General features: G+C 39.8%; 1 protein-coding gene across 6 annotated transcripts in view; it reads left to right on the top strand.

Annotated features, from left to right (window-relative positions):
* Positions 1–15,025, top strand: part of map4l (microtubule associated protein 4 like) — an 83,285-nt gene that overhangs the window by 28,659 nt on the left and 39,601 nt on the right. For 5 of the 6 annotated variants that reach the window (XM_034887655.1, XM_034887654.1, XM_034887653.1 and 2 more), the window contains exons 3-6: positions 4,234–4,320; positions 5,400–5,471; positions 6,997–7,218; positions 12,039–13,328. In XM_034887655.1, coding sequence (XP_034743546.1) covers positions 4,234–4,320; positions 5,400–5,471; positions 6,997–7,218; positions 12,039–13,328 — 1,671 coding nt within the window. The remainder of the gene's footprint in view (positions 1–4,233; positions 4,321–5,399; positions 5,472–6,996; positions 7,219–12,038; positions 13,329–15,025) is intronic. The other variant, XM_034887651.1, reaches the window with a different exon arrangement.

Genomic DNA, 15,025 nt, shown 5'->3' with positions numbered 1-15,025 from the left:
TGTGCGTGTGCGTGTGCGTGTGCGTGTGTGTGTGTTTGACACTTGTTTTCCCTTTAACAAAGATTGCGCCGTCCCTGGGATTTGGATATGAAACTGGAACATAGTGCAATTTTGATAAAATTGTGATTAATTGTGCAGTCCTAAACCTACTTTGGATCTTACCAAACACTGCAGTGTAATATGTTCTTAGCAATTACGTGAAAGTACAACCAGTCCGTGTCATGCACAGTGGCCAGTCCATCAAACTGTAACGCTTTACACTAGGCAATAACTATGAAAAAGCTATTTCTGTGGTGGTTCCCAACTTGTATATTTTGACTTGTTTGTCCTGGCTATGTGTTCAAATAACTTCCATTCTAGTGATGTAAAAATGCCATAAAAATGAATGCTTACAAAAAAGAAGGTGCTTGAAGGGCTCGATACTGGCTGCTGTCCTCAGAGGACTGTCTGGGTTCTGACTGTGGCTGCACACACAGACAGTGTGTCCCTGTGTGTGTTCCTGGGGATGTCTGACTGCAGACTATGTGTGTCTATTGCCCGCTTGTATGAACATGAAGCTAACATACTGCTAGTGTTATGTAGACAGTGTCTCTGAAATGTATTATTTCCCACAAAATAGGGCTAAATGGGCTAAATTTGAGTACAATATGTAAATGCAATTGTTTGGACCAATATTGCCATTATTTGCTCTAGATTAAATGTAATGCCATCATTGGATGGGCTCTGTCACACAGATGATACTACAGGATACTATGAGTGCTACTTCACCGTGAGGCATTATTTATTTTCTTGTATTTACTGAAAATGTTAACTACCATGGAGGAACCGGGTGGTGTGTGTGAAATGCAATGTAGAGGGCAGTAGAAGCTTCTAATAATCATTGAGTTGTGTGTGTAGTAATGTTAAGTAATCAAACTTAAAATGTGGTTATGACGCTCTCTAAATTGGTATTAGATATTGACATTTCTTTGAAAGTAATATTTCTGAAATACATTTTAAAAACATTACGGAGTGTTTGTTTTTTTGTTTGATAGTATTTCGGAGAAAGTTTAAAGCCAGAAAATGGGTTTTTGACTCATGTGGCTGAAAAATACCATATCCCAGAATGCACTTGCTTTGCTGCTTGAAGAGTCCCCTCCAAAGCCACGCTGTTCACATTATGTGTGAAGGGAACGCCGTGGCTTGCTGTAGCCATCAAAGTTGCATCATCAAATGTAGAGTCTAAATGGGTTTCAGACACTGCCAATATGTGCAACTTATTTGGTTGCACTATATCTGTTAAAACACTCAATTTATTCCTGAGACTGCATATATTTATATGGGCAATTTTTAGACCTTTCTTTGGGAATGTATGTAACATACCAAATATCAATATCTTTCTTTGGATTTATACTTTTAGATTCCTTATTGGAGCAAAAAAACTTACAGAAAAGGACTAAATTAAACCACATATATACATTCATACAAATAGTTTCAAACAGAAAGATTTGTGTTGCCACTCTAGTTGTTAAGGTTGCTATGATGAGAGAGCTGAACTCCTCTTGAATTTTATTTCCTTAATATATTTTTAAGGAAGGTTATATATTTTTTTAAGGTTTCTACCTCCCAACCTTATTAATACATAAAATGTTTGTAAGTTCCTACTCTGAATTCATTGCAAAATATCTTATATGACACGTATAATGCTAAAAATGTAGGCAATAATCCACAGTCCTTACTGAAAACAACAAAACTGTATGTTTAGTTTTACACGGTATTTAATTTCATACTTTTCCTTTAATAACAAAAAATTTGGATTTTTAGTCAAATTACTCAACTCATTGCTAATTTTCCTTAAATAACATAAATTTGGGTTTTTAGTCAAATTACTCAACTCATGGCTATGGAATAAGCATGGAATTACCTGGAAAAGTAGTTTTACAGAGTCTTACTAGACCCCAACTCCTCGAGATTTACTGTATGTCAGGCCAGTTTTCAACTCAGTCCAGTTCATCATACCTGCATCTAATGCACTTGTTTCTGCTGCGAAGTCCCATCAATACTTAATTGCCAGACAGCGTTGGTCCAGTCACTTGACTGTAGTAGATTTTTCCTATTTTCTGATCTTGGTGTTTCTCGGATCCTTGAAATGCGCTCTTCTCTTTGACACTTCTGCCATTTACCCTGGAAAGATTTTGCCGTTCATCCCTTTGAAATGGAGGACCTTTTCTTGCTTTGCTGTTTGTAAAATAGCCTCTTTGGCCAGATACCTCTGCATCCTGACTATCATCCGTCTTAAACCGTGTTTTGTGACAGGCCCCACTCTGTGCACAATTTACACTTCGGGTTTATAAGGCAGTTTGTCATCTTTAAATACCTCATTGAAAAAGGACCCCACTTAAGTGTGTTTCCCTTTTTACATGTCTTTGGTGAGGCCAAATACTCAGATGTTAACTATCGGCTGTGTCTCCAGTTCTTCAGTTTTGTCTCACAGTTCTTTTTTTGTGTGTGTATTTGTGTGTGTGATTAGTTTCAGGTGGATGTAAATTCAGCAAGTCATTATGAAACACCTTTGCACTCGCCTAAGCTTGTTAATTATTACCATTAGCCATTTATAACCATTTCAATGATAGTGGCCCAGCGCTAAATGTGTATCCTTACTCCCTCTGAATTTAGTAAAAAAAATGGTTTTCAGCTAGAGTGTAGACCACTGCATGTCTTTAGAACAGTGACATCTTTTCAGCTCCACAATGAACAATCATGTTGTGTGTGTGTGTCTCTCAGCAGGAGTTAATAATACCTGATACTGTATGTCCCTCAGAGTTTATTTTGTAGCTTCCCCCTGCTATTTCAGGACCACGGACAGATAATTTTTGCAATGCAGCACCAGAAGGGTAATGCATGGGAAAGAAAATGATCACTTATACTTAATCCAACTTTACTTTATTATAATGAATTAAATAGATTAAGATAGTATTTATCTATAGGTATTCCAAGAGGAAATAGCGGATGTTGAGGTTAACTTGGTGCATCAACTCAAATACTGTACTTAGGTTCAATTGAGATAATTTATACAAAATATTGTACCCACTCCACTACACTTATGTGACAGTTGTGATTATTATTATCAATATTAGCATTGTCAGAGAAACAACATGTTTGCATTTTAAGATTGGGCGTAGTTCCCCTTTATGGACTGATTTAATGATGTCAGTGCTTCTTCCGTGGTATGGTGGTGTACACATTAAAACCATCACTAGCACAATCTCGTAAGAGTCTTTCTAGTCAGTTTTTGTTGACAGGTTTATTTAATTTCCTAATTTTCATAAATATTAATCTTGTTTTTTTCATAGCTTTTTTAATTTTTAATGTAATAGTTATTACGTGTAGCTACAGTTGATCATGTAATGACCCCTGACACAGTAAAATGTTATTATTTAGTTGGTAACATACTTTTATTGTTATAATAATAAAAGGTTTTATATGTATATGTCTGCTTAATTGGATGTAATGGTGCCAGCAGTGCACAACTTTACTTTAGTCAATGGATCCCCCGTTTGATTTATTTTATTATTCAACAGCACTCAACTCCACTCCTCCCGCTTCTTCTACCTTCCTCACCTAACAGTAACATCACACATATACAGTATTTCATATATAGTATTTATCAATAGTGTATGTGTGTGGGTAGCTTCACCCACACATCCCCCTACAACCTAAAACTGTCTCTTTCAAATCTCCTTTCTCCCAGCGATCCTCCTTCCCTCCTCCAAACCCTTCAGTGCTGCCAATCACAAAACAACTCAACCTCCATCATTTATTTTTAGATACTTTAATTTCCTGATTGGGTGTTTTCTGCTGCTTGTTTGTTGCATAAACCCAATTGAGTGCAAGTGTGTGTGCGTGCGTGTATGTATGTGTGTGTGTGTGTGTCGACCTCAGCTAGTGGCACATCTGCAATGATTATTTAAGACACATCCTCCGACAGCTAGCGTAGGGAGCCGTAGATGCTTTTGTCCTTTCCTTGCGTCACCATGGTGATAGTCCCTTCAGTGACGTGTTGTGTCTGCTTTCCTAACTGTCAAAATATGTACGCAACCCACACACACACACACACACACACACACACACACACGAACAGGCTGGTGAAGCTGGTTTTGGGAAGCAAGATCTGTATGATTGTGTGGAAGAGCAGAGTGACAGATTCAGGTGCAGTTTTCGATGATTCTGATAATGCTTTTTTGTCTCCTCTAGGTCCAGGGATGATGTCATCCATGATGTCGTCTGGGGGACGCCAAGACCCACCAGGACATTCTGCATTCAGCTCTGACTACCTGTCCGGTGAGGGTGGAGGGCGCTCTAGTCATATATCACACAGCTTTTCCACTTTAGTATGGAAGACATTTGCACAGAAGTTTGATTAGTTTTTGTTGTTGTTGCAGAGAAACATGGGAGCTGTAGTTCCCCCTCTAAGTTAGTCCGAAAACAACACTTACCAGTTATGACACTTCTGGGCACAGCTTTCCATGTCTTAAATGTAATTTCACAAGGAAAAGATTAATATGTGGAAAGGTACCCAGCATATCGGTTATCAAATCCTTGTGAGACAAGCAAAGTGATCTCCCTCTCCATTTGGGTACACAACATAAGGGCATTGTCACATTCTACATGCGGTTACTGCAAGTATGAAAATGAGCATGCTTTCTTACATAATCCTCAACAAAAACATATTGAGCACTTAAGTTGTGCCTTTTTTAGAAAAAGTTTTTATTTTTTAAATAGTCAGTTAAAGTTTCCATCTGCTATCATTACATCAATACAATATAGACAACAAAGTGACAGACTGTAGGTAAACCTGTTGAGTGTTAGACGTATGCCAAGGCAGTGTCTATAGTGACAGTAAAGAAGAGGAGGAAGATGCAAGTCCCCATCAACCTTTATTCTATTGCTTTTTCTGCTTAGTTTCTATGCCACAAGTTGCTCCATTTTTTCATAGTAGGAAAATCAGCGATGTCACCAATAACAGTATGATGTTCTATTCAGGTGTCCCAGTAAGCCATGCTAGTCTACCAGGACCCTGAAACTTGCAATGGAACATTATCATTTTGTTAGTTACACCTCTGCTTTTCCTACTGTGTCTAAAATGGCAACAACACCAACAACTATTAAGGCATTTTTGTTTCCATCTATCTTTGCGTACTCCATGTGCACATTTGAATATATCTGTCTGACATCAGCATTTGTTTTTATGTTCTGTCCCGCTGGTTCATTTGTTCATCTCTCCTGGTCATTCACCTCCTCCCACTCATTTTGACTCTCTCCGTCTGGCTCTCTGGTCCCCTTTCTGATTCTCCCAATTTTCCTTCCATGTTCATTCTTCCATTTCTCTCTCTCTCTCTCTCTCTTTCTCTCTTTTCCAGGTCCTATGATGGGTGGGAGGACAGATCAATGGAGCAAGACAAAGGACAATAGCACGCCTGACTCATTTCTAGGTCCACTTTACTTTTTCACCTCCTGTGTCATTTTTACCTCTCACTACAGACTAAGAAGGATGTCATATTACTGCTCCTCTCTGTTTGTAACTGGCGATACTCAATGTGTGAGAAGCTATGAACTAATTTGGCTAAAATTGGTGGTTAAAATTTGTAATTTGAATTTAGAAAAATGAGCCAAAATATGGAGCCGAAATATGGAGCCTAAATATGGCTTCATGAATTGGTTTTATTTTCTACGCTTTAGCTGTAGATGTTTTATTGTTGTGTTAAAGTTGTTGTGAAAACATGATCTAGTGACAGTGGCTAAAATGTTTTATAATAAAATGAGATATTCTGTGCAAAAATCAACCAGGAGGGTAAACAATAAAACATTAACCTTTGATGGAAGCTGCTGCTCTTTAGTTGTTCAGCACTGCTGCAATTATTATGCTCCACTAGTCTGAGAAATACTGTAAATATACAGAATATACTATATATTCTCTTCATTAGTCCTTTATTGGTCTCTCAGTTATGTCCAAACAACTACTTATACCTAGCACGCTCAACTTTTGTGTTCTTTGTTGTCTGCTTGTAAGGCTGGTACAAACAATGTTTTCCCAATATCACAAAATCCAAAACATTTCGGAACTTTAACCATTTTATTTTTTAATTACAAATTCCTTTGAATCATTCATCTGGACCACAGCGTTTGGTGAATAACACATCTCTGTCTGTTTATCATCTCCATGCTTTTATACAGCTGCAGTGATTTTTTTCACACACACAAATAATTCATTTTATTTTTATCAAACATAAACATATGCACATATACATTTCAAAGACATTTTCCAGTTCTAACGACTTCTGAGCAACGCCATCAATCAGATCTGCGTGCAGGAAGGGGGCAGAAAACAAACCATAATGAGTTTATGAAGAGATCAACATTAAATTATGTTTTTGTGCCTTAAACTGCACAAATCACACATGCAGTGGGTGTCAAATGATCATCATCAAAATTAGTGCAGCTGGCCGGTGGTCTTTAATATGACCACAGGGTGTGCTTTTCAAATTCTACATTTAGAAGCTTTACTATACTTATACAGTATGATTGTGATTTAAACATATTGCGATATTCTGCAATATATTGCGATTTATTACCTTTTTTCCAACTTCAAATTATGTCCCCAGGGGAAAACTTCGGCAACACACTTTGTGTCTTTGTGTGACATCTCTCATTTAGTGGGCTAAAAGATTAATTTTATTATTCTAGTACCAAAACATTCATTTGTATTGTCTAATTTATATAATAATTTTTTTTTCTTGGTGTCAGTTTATTGTTACAGAATTGCCCCGGAAAATATTGTGATACTAGTCTTTATTGATTCCCCCCATCCTAATATTACAGCTTCCTCAGAATACATTTTAAATAAAAACAGCAAGCTGTATGTATCTGGTGTAAAAGCAGCAATAACAATAGCAATACCCTTTTCCATTTTCATCAAGCCAGTTGTCTGTTGGTGATGTGTCTCTGTCTCTCCATCAGGCTTTTCTCAGACTGGGATGGGAGGGACCATGGGGTCCAGCCTGCCACCGTTCCAGACCAGTATGAGCTCCACCGTCGGCCAGACTGGGATGGGTTCAGCTATGGACACCCAGAAGAGTTCGGGCCTATTTGGTGTGGAAAACAAAACCACCAGTAACACCAGTGGAAGCAATCTGTTTTCTTCTGGTGGCCCAGGAATCCACTCTATGGATCACTCTGCAGGTATCAGACAGAGGGCCGGTTGCATGTCTTACTGTATCAGTGGAACGTGGAGTCAGGGGAATGAGGCGAGAGGAGGAACATACGGTACATGCAATGTGGTTTTAAGGTTCCTAAACTTTTGTAGACAAAATCTTTTCTCAATAAGTTTGCAATTACTTAAATACTGAGCGGGTGCTTTCATGTATGTGTTAGGGAGGGCTGGTTGGATTTGATTGGTTGGAGCTGGCGGAAATTGAGGAATTTAAATCCTGATCATCTTGAATTTGTTTTAATGAAATCTCAAATGTTAATTTATTAGAGGTGTGACAAGATCTCACAAAAATGTGACAGGACTTCTTGTCGAGGTAAAAATTGTCTTGCGATATCCGTCACAAGTACAGAGCGGCCGCCAATAGATGAACTCTGACCTGGTTGGACTTTATAATAACGCTGGCTTGGACCTCTAAATCAGCATAGACGACCCCCTGTCCCTTCGCCAGAGTTGACTCTGATCTCATTTTTGGTGAGTGGCAGCAGAGTTACAATTGTATAAAGCTGCCTTTAAAACCCAGCGTTAGAACGTTAGAGGGTTTGATCTCTCTCTCTCTCTCACCCCCGACACACACACACACACTCACACACACACCGACTGCAGCATGCATTTCAGTGGAGCTCTGACTCGCGCAGATCACTCTCTTTCTGTGTTTTTTTTTTTTTTTTATGAGTCAGAAGCAGAAAGAACAACCTGTCTTTACTTTTAAGGATATTAAACAAAGAGAAATGTTCTCCCTTCGTCCTAAAATGGTCATAAATCCATACAAGAGCAGCCCACTTCCTTGTTTACTGCTGCAATGAAATGCTTGGTTACATTGTAACCTTGGTTCTCTGAGTAAAGACAGTTTTCCAGTCATATTTCTTAATTCAAGTTTAACTTTAAAACAGTGTTAAAATCTTGTCTTGGCTTGTAAACCCAATCACGTGTCTCGTCATGTCTTTATTTATTATTATATAGAGGGTTCCTGTAGCAGGGCAGCAGGGTCGAGTGGTGACAGGAGGAGAGTAACGTGCTTTCAGCAGCAGAGGGCAGCCTTTTCTAGTTGGTTTCACTGTCGGTGGGACACCTTCGGCTCTGCTTTGACGTCACCAGTCGCCTCATGGCTTTACGCTCTGTGCACTTTGCCATTGTCTTTGTCTACTGACAAACTGGATCAAAACACAGATGGGACTTATTCATTGACAACAATAAATACAAGATAAGCCATAGTTTAATGTCTTCGGTAGTTACTGCAGCCTGATAGGAAAAAAGAAACCTAAGAAAACATACTGCTTCCTGTTACATGAATTTTTAATGTTCATAATAATCAATAGCTGCTTGAGTGAGTAACAGCTGAACATTAACTACATTTGTGTTTGCCAGGCAACAAACAAAACCACAGGAGGGTATAACAAAGCAGCCCCACACACCTTTTGCAGTCTTCCTGTGTAACTGCTTGAAAGCAACATTTCGGATTCTGTAATAGAGACATGCATGCAGTCTTTCATCACCTGACCATATTTGTGCACTCAGTCAGACTGTTAGTCCACTCAGCAGGAAATCTTCAGGTGAGAGAAATGGGGAAGAAATAAAGACTTGAACCACAAGCCCCTCCACTGAACTTCTAAAATGACTCAGCATCTGCAAAACGTATTAAACATTTAGCAAGCTCTTATTCAGGGCTTTATTTTGTATCTCTTGTCCCTTCTGTTCTGCTGGTGTACTAAAGATAGCCTGTAGGGGCTGGTTGTTGTTGATGTAACAGTTACTATCCTCGTTCATTACAGGAAATGGGTCTTCTAGGGACCCAAGGAGGAATTAAGGAGAGATTGTCTGTTACCCAATAGCAGCCATTAATTGCTGATGTAATGGCTACCACACATTCCAATCTTTGGAATAAAAATGAGTTGTCATATTTCTTTGACCATAAAGATAACTTACCACCAGTGACGTACCTGCTGTTTTTAAAATCTTTTGCTTAGCTAACCGCTCCATCACAAACTACCCGGAGAAATTCGGGCAATGTGCCAACCCTGTTACATAAGTTCGATTAAAACAATCAACAAAGGAATATATAAGCTTCAGAAAGAAATATCAATCTTACTGATGCAGAACAGGACACTGACACATTTATCAACCAGCCTTCCACACTATCTGTGTCTTCTCAAACTGTATTTCTGGGCTTGAAATCTAAAAATCTTTACGCACCTGCTGCTCTGTCTGTGCAGGTGCAGGTGCCAGTGGAATTCAGTGAAACGAAACCCATTTTCCTAACATTTCAGATTAACTCTCACACACAGCACTTTTGCATAAGCAGTGTGTTTGAAGCAGCCAGCGCTCCAACGTTAATGTTTCTCTTGGCAGTTTGCCAGATTGGAGATTAAGATGTACTCTCATTAAAATACCTTAAAACATAAAATATAGATGATAATGCCCCGGCCTTGTCTCTTCCTTGAGCTGTTTTTAGCGCAGCTATAAAATGGAGAAAATAGCAACTTCAATTCAATCAATTAAGTTAGAAGCACAGGGAAAGGTGCCAGATGTAGAAGGGAATGCACCTTTTTTCTCTGGATTCACATTAATACCCAGCGATTCCGGACATATTGAGCAGATGGGAGAGATGACAACAGAGATTGTAAAAACAGGAAGACTGAGAGGGTTGTTTAGGTTAGAGAGTTTTATTTATAGAGGATGTCCCTCTGTCTGTCGTTTTTTTTTCCTTCTCTCTCTCATTCTCGCTGAGCTGATGAAGTGCTTGTCAGAAATAATTGAGAAATATTGCTTCAGAGGAAAAACCATACCCAACTTCATTCCCAAAACAAGATAGTGGGAACAGACTAATGAAGGGATCATTTCAGTGGAAGCTGAATTTCTTTCTTTGTTTGTTAGAGCTTGCATGTGTACAGTTTGCCATATGTGTTGTGGTTTTGTAACACATTCCATATGTTTATTGTGTCATTTTGGATCATTTTAGTGTTTCTGCATGTAGGACAATGACCCATTTATTGCCAGGATTCTTCAGACATGCATGCATTTATTTTTAATCATGCATGCTTGACCCTGTTTGTAACGTGCTTGATTCATTTACCTCATTACATCGCTTCAGAGCTCTGTTCCGCCCAGTGTGTTTGTTTTTCTTCTTTGTGCGTGCCTGCTTAAACGACCAGCTCTGCCCCCTGGGTAATGATGGTGATGGTGATGATGATGATTGTTGAAAAAAAGGTGAATCAAACGTATTTTTCCACAAAGACAGAATCCGACAATATGTCCATTGTTTGACTGAAAATTGTATCTTAAAACACTCCATTCAGAATTTACTGAATTGAAAATGTACGCAATATGTTATGACCAGCCAATGGATCTTCGGACTTTTAGTCCCTCTCATTGTACTGTATTCAATGGGACTAATATGGAATGATCCTGTAATGTCCAAAAGTGAGGATCTTAAAGCTGTGTTAGGCCTCTTCTAAAGATGTTAAATGCACAAACGCAGATATACAGTAGACCTCGATTCAAAGTGAGCTTTGGTCCTACAAAGCTACCATAACAATTTGGCACATTTGAATAAAAACATTGTTTAAAATTAAATCTAAATTAATTCCAACCCGTTTCACCCTGGCAAAGATAACCATGCAGATATATCCAAGCAAATTCTACTCACCTGGTGCTCGGTTCTAAATCATTATGCTGCTGTAAACGGCACCTGTAAATATGTGAATAATAAGAATAAGAATATAAATTGATTATGTAGCCTTTACTGAAACATAGGACGTGTGTAACAGGTGAGTAAATTACAGGTTTTTATAAAAGCAGGCACCATCACATACATCACATGTTATGAAAATGTTCACAAGGTTGTGCTGAGAGGAGCCTAAAAGCAGACTGTGGTTACTATGGCTGGAAACACCCAGGGCAACAACACTGACACTGACACTAGGGGTGGGGGAAAAATCGATACAGCATAGTATCGCGATATTTTTAGTGGCAATACTGTATCGATACCCAGGCGTCAAATATTGATCTTTTATTATAAATGTGTAGGTCAGTTTTTCTGCTTGAAAATCCCATTTCGCAGCAATAAAACTGAAATGAAATGAACAAACAGAGAAGAAAAGAAGTATCACTTTAGATGAAACAATATCACTTGAAATTGGGGAAATTAGAAGTTGGAAAAAAGGTTATAAAATTGCAATATATCGCAGAATATTTAAATTTATTTATTGCGATTTTGTTTAAAATCGCAATAATATTGTATCTTGGCATAAGTATTGTGATGATATAGTATTGGGAGGCGTCTGGTGATTTCCACCCCTAACTGACACCGACACTGACTTTTCTTTTTAATATTTTTTGCTCATACTGGAGACACAAAATTCTTTATACAACTTCTTTCAAATTTTCAGTAGCACTCACAAGACCTGTAAATAGAGTCTTACCTATACTACATAACCCTCAAACTACACACAAAAGCATAAAGAATGGTATCCATGAGATTGTCTGACTGTTTAAGAAGGTACAGGTACTTCTGTGGTAGCCTATCCCTACAAAATAAACAAGAATCCACCTTCAGTAATTGGTAATTCCACAAGCTCCCCTCCTTCATCAAATCACTTCAGCTCCTATGGACCTTCATGTTGATGAGAACAGTTGTTGCACTTATTTAATGAAACCGTAAACAATTTAGACATGAAGTATTTATTAACCACCTATGGTAACCACAATCTGATGGCATTTTGGCTCATCGTTTATCTGACACAGTATGTGATTGGTTCCTCCTCTTATAAAACCCTCCCCCCTCCCTCGGCAGCTCCCATCCTTTCTCCCAGCAGCTCAGTGGATGACAGCAGTCTCACTTCCTCCGAACCCCTCAGCCCTGAGAGAGTGGGGCCGGGGGGCGAGGCTGCCAAGCAGCAGCAGCAGAGACGGCGAAAGAAGAAGAGGAAGGGCCATGACCAGGTCTACAACTTCTTGGATAGCCAGGAGAACAACATTGGCCAATCAGACAAGCATAAGGGCGGACTGGATGAGGATGAGGACGAAGAGGAGAACTGGGAGTGGGACATCAGAGAGAGTGGAGGAGGAGGTAGAGTGAAAGGCAGGAAAACTAAGAGTCGGGCAAGACTTCCAGAGGAGTGGGGAGCGCAGCAGCCCATCTCTCCCACACTGGCTACAGTCACTCCTACCTGGGCTACAACTGCCAACTCTGGTCCTTCTGACTCCAAAGCTCCAGACTCCTACCACAGCCCTACATTGCCCTCTGCCCCTACACAAATACCCACAAATTTCATTAACCGTTCCCATGCTAGCCTTGCAACAGATTCATCTCCACGCTCTTACGAGCCGATGTGTATAGACGATTTCCCTTTGTCTGCTGAAGAGGGTCAAAAACACGATGAAGAGAAAGTTTCGCCCAGCAAACCTGAACCTAACAGCACAGCTGCTAGTGTTGCCTACAACAGTGTTTTAGGTGAAGATGTTAGTGGTAGTCTAGCATTGTTGACAGGGGATAATCTGAGCCCAGTCTCCCAGACCTTCTCTTTCCTGGATTCAGTCCTCCAGACTCCTCCAGGCTCCACTCCTGACTCACAGTCCACCACTCCTATCACTAACACCCCCTCCCTTTCTACGGCTCCCCTGACAAAGTCCACTCCAACAGAAATCGGCATCCTTGCTTCACAAACCGCTTCAGTTTTCAACCCTTCCAAAAGCATTCCAGACCTTCCTCCTACTTCCGCCTTGTCCAGCAACCCATCACCTTTAACTGCCGCAGGCACACACCCTCCAATAACAGCAGTCGGATCGTCCCTCAACGTTGATGCCAAGCCTTTTGTCCCCTCGGCCACACTCGTATCCTCCACAGCCACACCCAGTACGACTGCACCTGCCCCGGTTGTTAGTACAGCAGCTGCCGCCACACCCCTTAGTTCCTCAGCCACTCCCCCATCATCACCAGCCACTCCCCCAAAAGGTGTAGCCACGGCCATTAGCTCAGCAACAGCCACTCCCTCTCCATCCATCACCCCCGCAGCCCCTACTTCTCTCCCTGCACACTCAGAGCACCAGGAGTCCTCGTCGCCACAGCTCCCCCCACTGGAAGGTTGGTGAACTACAGTACAGGGAAGATAATGAATAACTTGAGACAAATTTGGAAAAAATGATTGTAGGCTAGGATAACAGGAAGAAGCTATTATTTGTCTTTCAGTATGCATGGCTCTTTGTCTGTGGATTGAGCACCAGGCCTGATTGGTGCTTGATCCTTTCCTCTATGTATTTGTAATACCCAGGGCCCGACACATAAATATAGAGCAACTTAAGTTTAATCTGCTTATGATAATATTCAGATCAACAAAACATTTCCACACACATCGACTCTTTGGCACAATTAGAAATATGTTTTGATCTCAAACATGTACCAGAGAAACATTTGTGTCCAGATAAATTGGTCTTCCCAACTCTTGGCATTACTATGGGACACAAATGTATGTGCTGGACCTGGTCGGGCCCTATATTAAAACTGCAAGGGTAAACTGTTTTTATCAAACTGATAAGATTTTATTTCCCTCTGCTTGCCTCTGTGTATATGTTATCATGATCATAACAATTATCACTTGACCTGCTGCTTCTGATAGCTCTATATCTTTGCTTGCTCCACTGTCTCCTGTTTGATCTGATTGTCAGTTGCCTGTGTAACCTCCCACAACCTCCTTTCTGTCTATAGAAATACACACATGGCCTTTGTCCTTGGAAGGCAATGCTAATGCCTTTTAACTTCATAAAGTCAATCATGTTATAGCTGTTACGATTTAATCAGCTACATAGAGTAAAATGAGTGTAGTAGTACAGTTAAAAGTAGACATGGCTGCGACTTATAAAGGTGAATTGATTTACCAATTATGTAAAACATGTTTCAGGTTGGTAAGGCACAACCTGCAATTATCCAATTTTCTTGATGCCTTTTGGGTTTTTTGTGTTTATTTTTTGTGTTTCAATTGCCACTGTTTATAATGTGTTTGGCAAAGTACACAAGTCTCAAAGATGACTTTTCTTTAGAAGCAGAAATGCTAATTATTAGCGACCGGCTAAAAAATAAGTTAGAGCAAGCTAATATTTCAACACTAAATATTGTTTTTAACATTCTAGTCAGTTGTCTGGTGAATTCCTAAGTTTATGCAACAGTATTTGAACCCCCGTAAGCACGAGTTAGTTTGACAAAAATATCTCTTAGCTCAATTTCCCCTTCATAGATATCTCCAGTACACAACCACCTGGCTGACAGTGACCCGGTTCCATGCTTAGGTCTCGTGATAACAACTGAACCCCTCCAGTTTAGTAAACCCTAGACAACAATCAAGGCCACTACATGTGTCTTAAAGCTCTGAAGGACATCTACTAAAGGGGCTTTGAGTCAAGATATTTTGGTCAAACTTTTACACTCAGTGGCCACTTTATTAGCTACAGCTGTACAATATTTTGCCATTCAATACAAAAGCTCTAACGTACGTTTATGACGATACATTTTTGGTGACATCGTTGGAAAATGTTTAATGGCAATTATTATTGAGCTCACACTTGAAAGTGGTGTTCTACTGAACTACATTATATTGATGTGTGTTGCCAATTGTCCTCTCTATTCACTTATGTACTGTATGTGAGGGGGGCAGAATATTAGGAACACGTCTGAATATAATGCAGTCCATGACTAATACCAGTGCTAACTATGACCAGGCTAATCTGCTGAATGTGGGTGTAGGGGTACCTAATATGGTGGTCACTGAGTGTATTTTCCAAGGTTAC

The sequence above is a fragment of the Etheostoma cragini genome, chromosome 12, assembly GCF_013103735.1.
Source record: "Etheostoma cragini isolate CJK2018 chromosome 12, CSU_Ecrag_1.0, whole genome shotgun sequence".
Taxonomy (NCBI): Eukaryota; Metazoa; Chordata; class Actinopteri; order Perciformes; family Percidae; genus Etheostoma; species Etheostoma cragini.
Note: the sequence above shows the minus strand (reverse complement) of the source record. Positions and strands in the feature narration are given on the sequence as shown.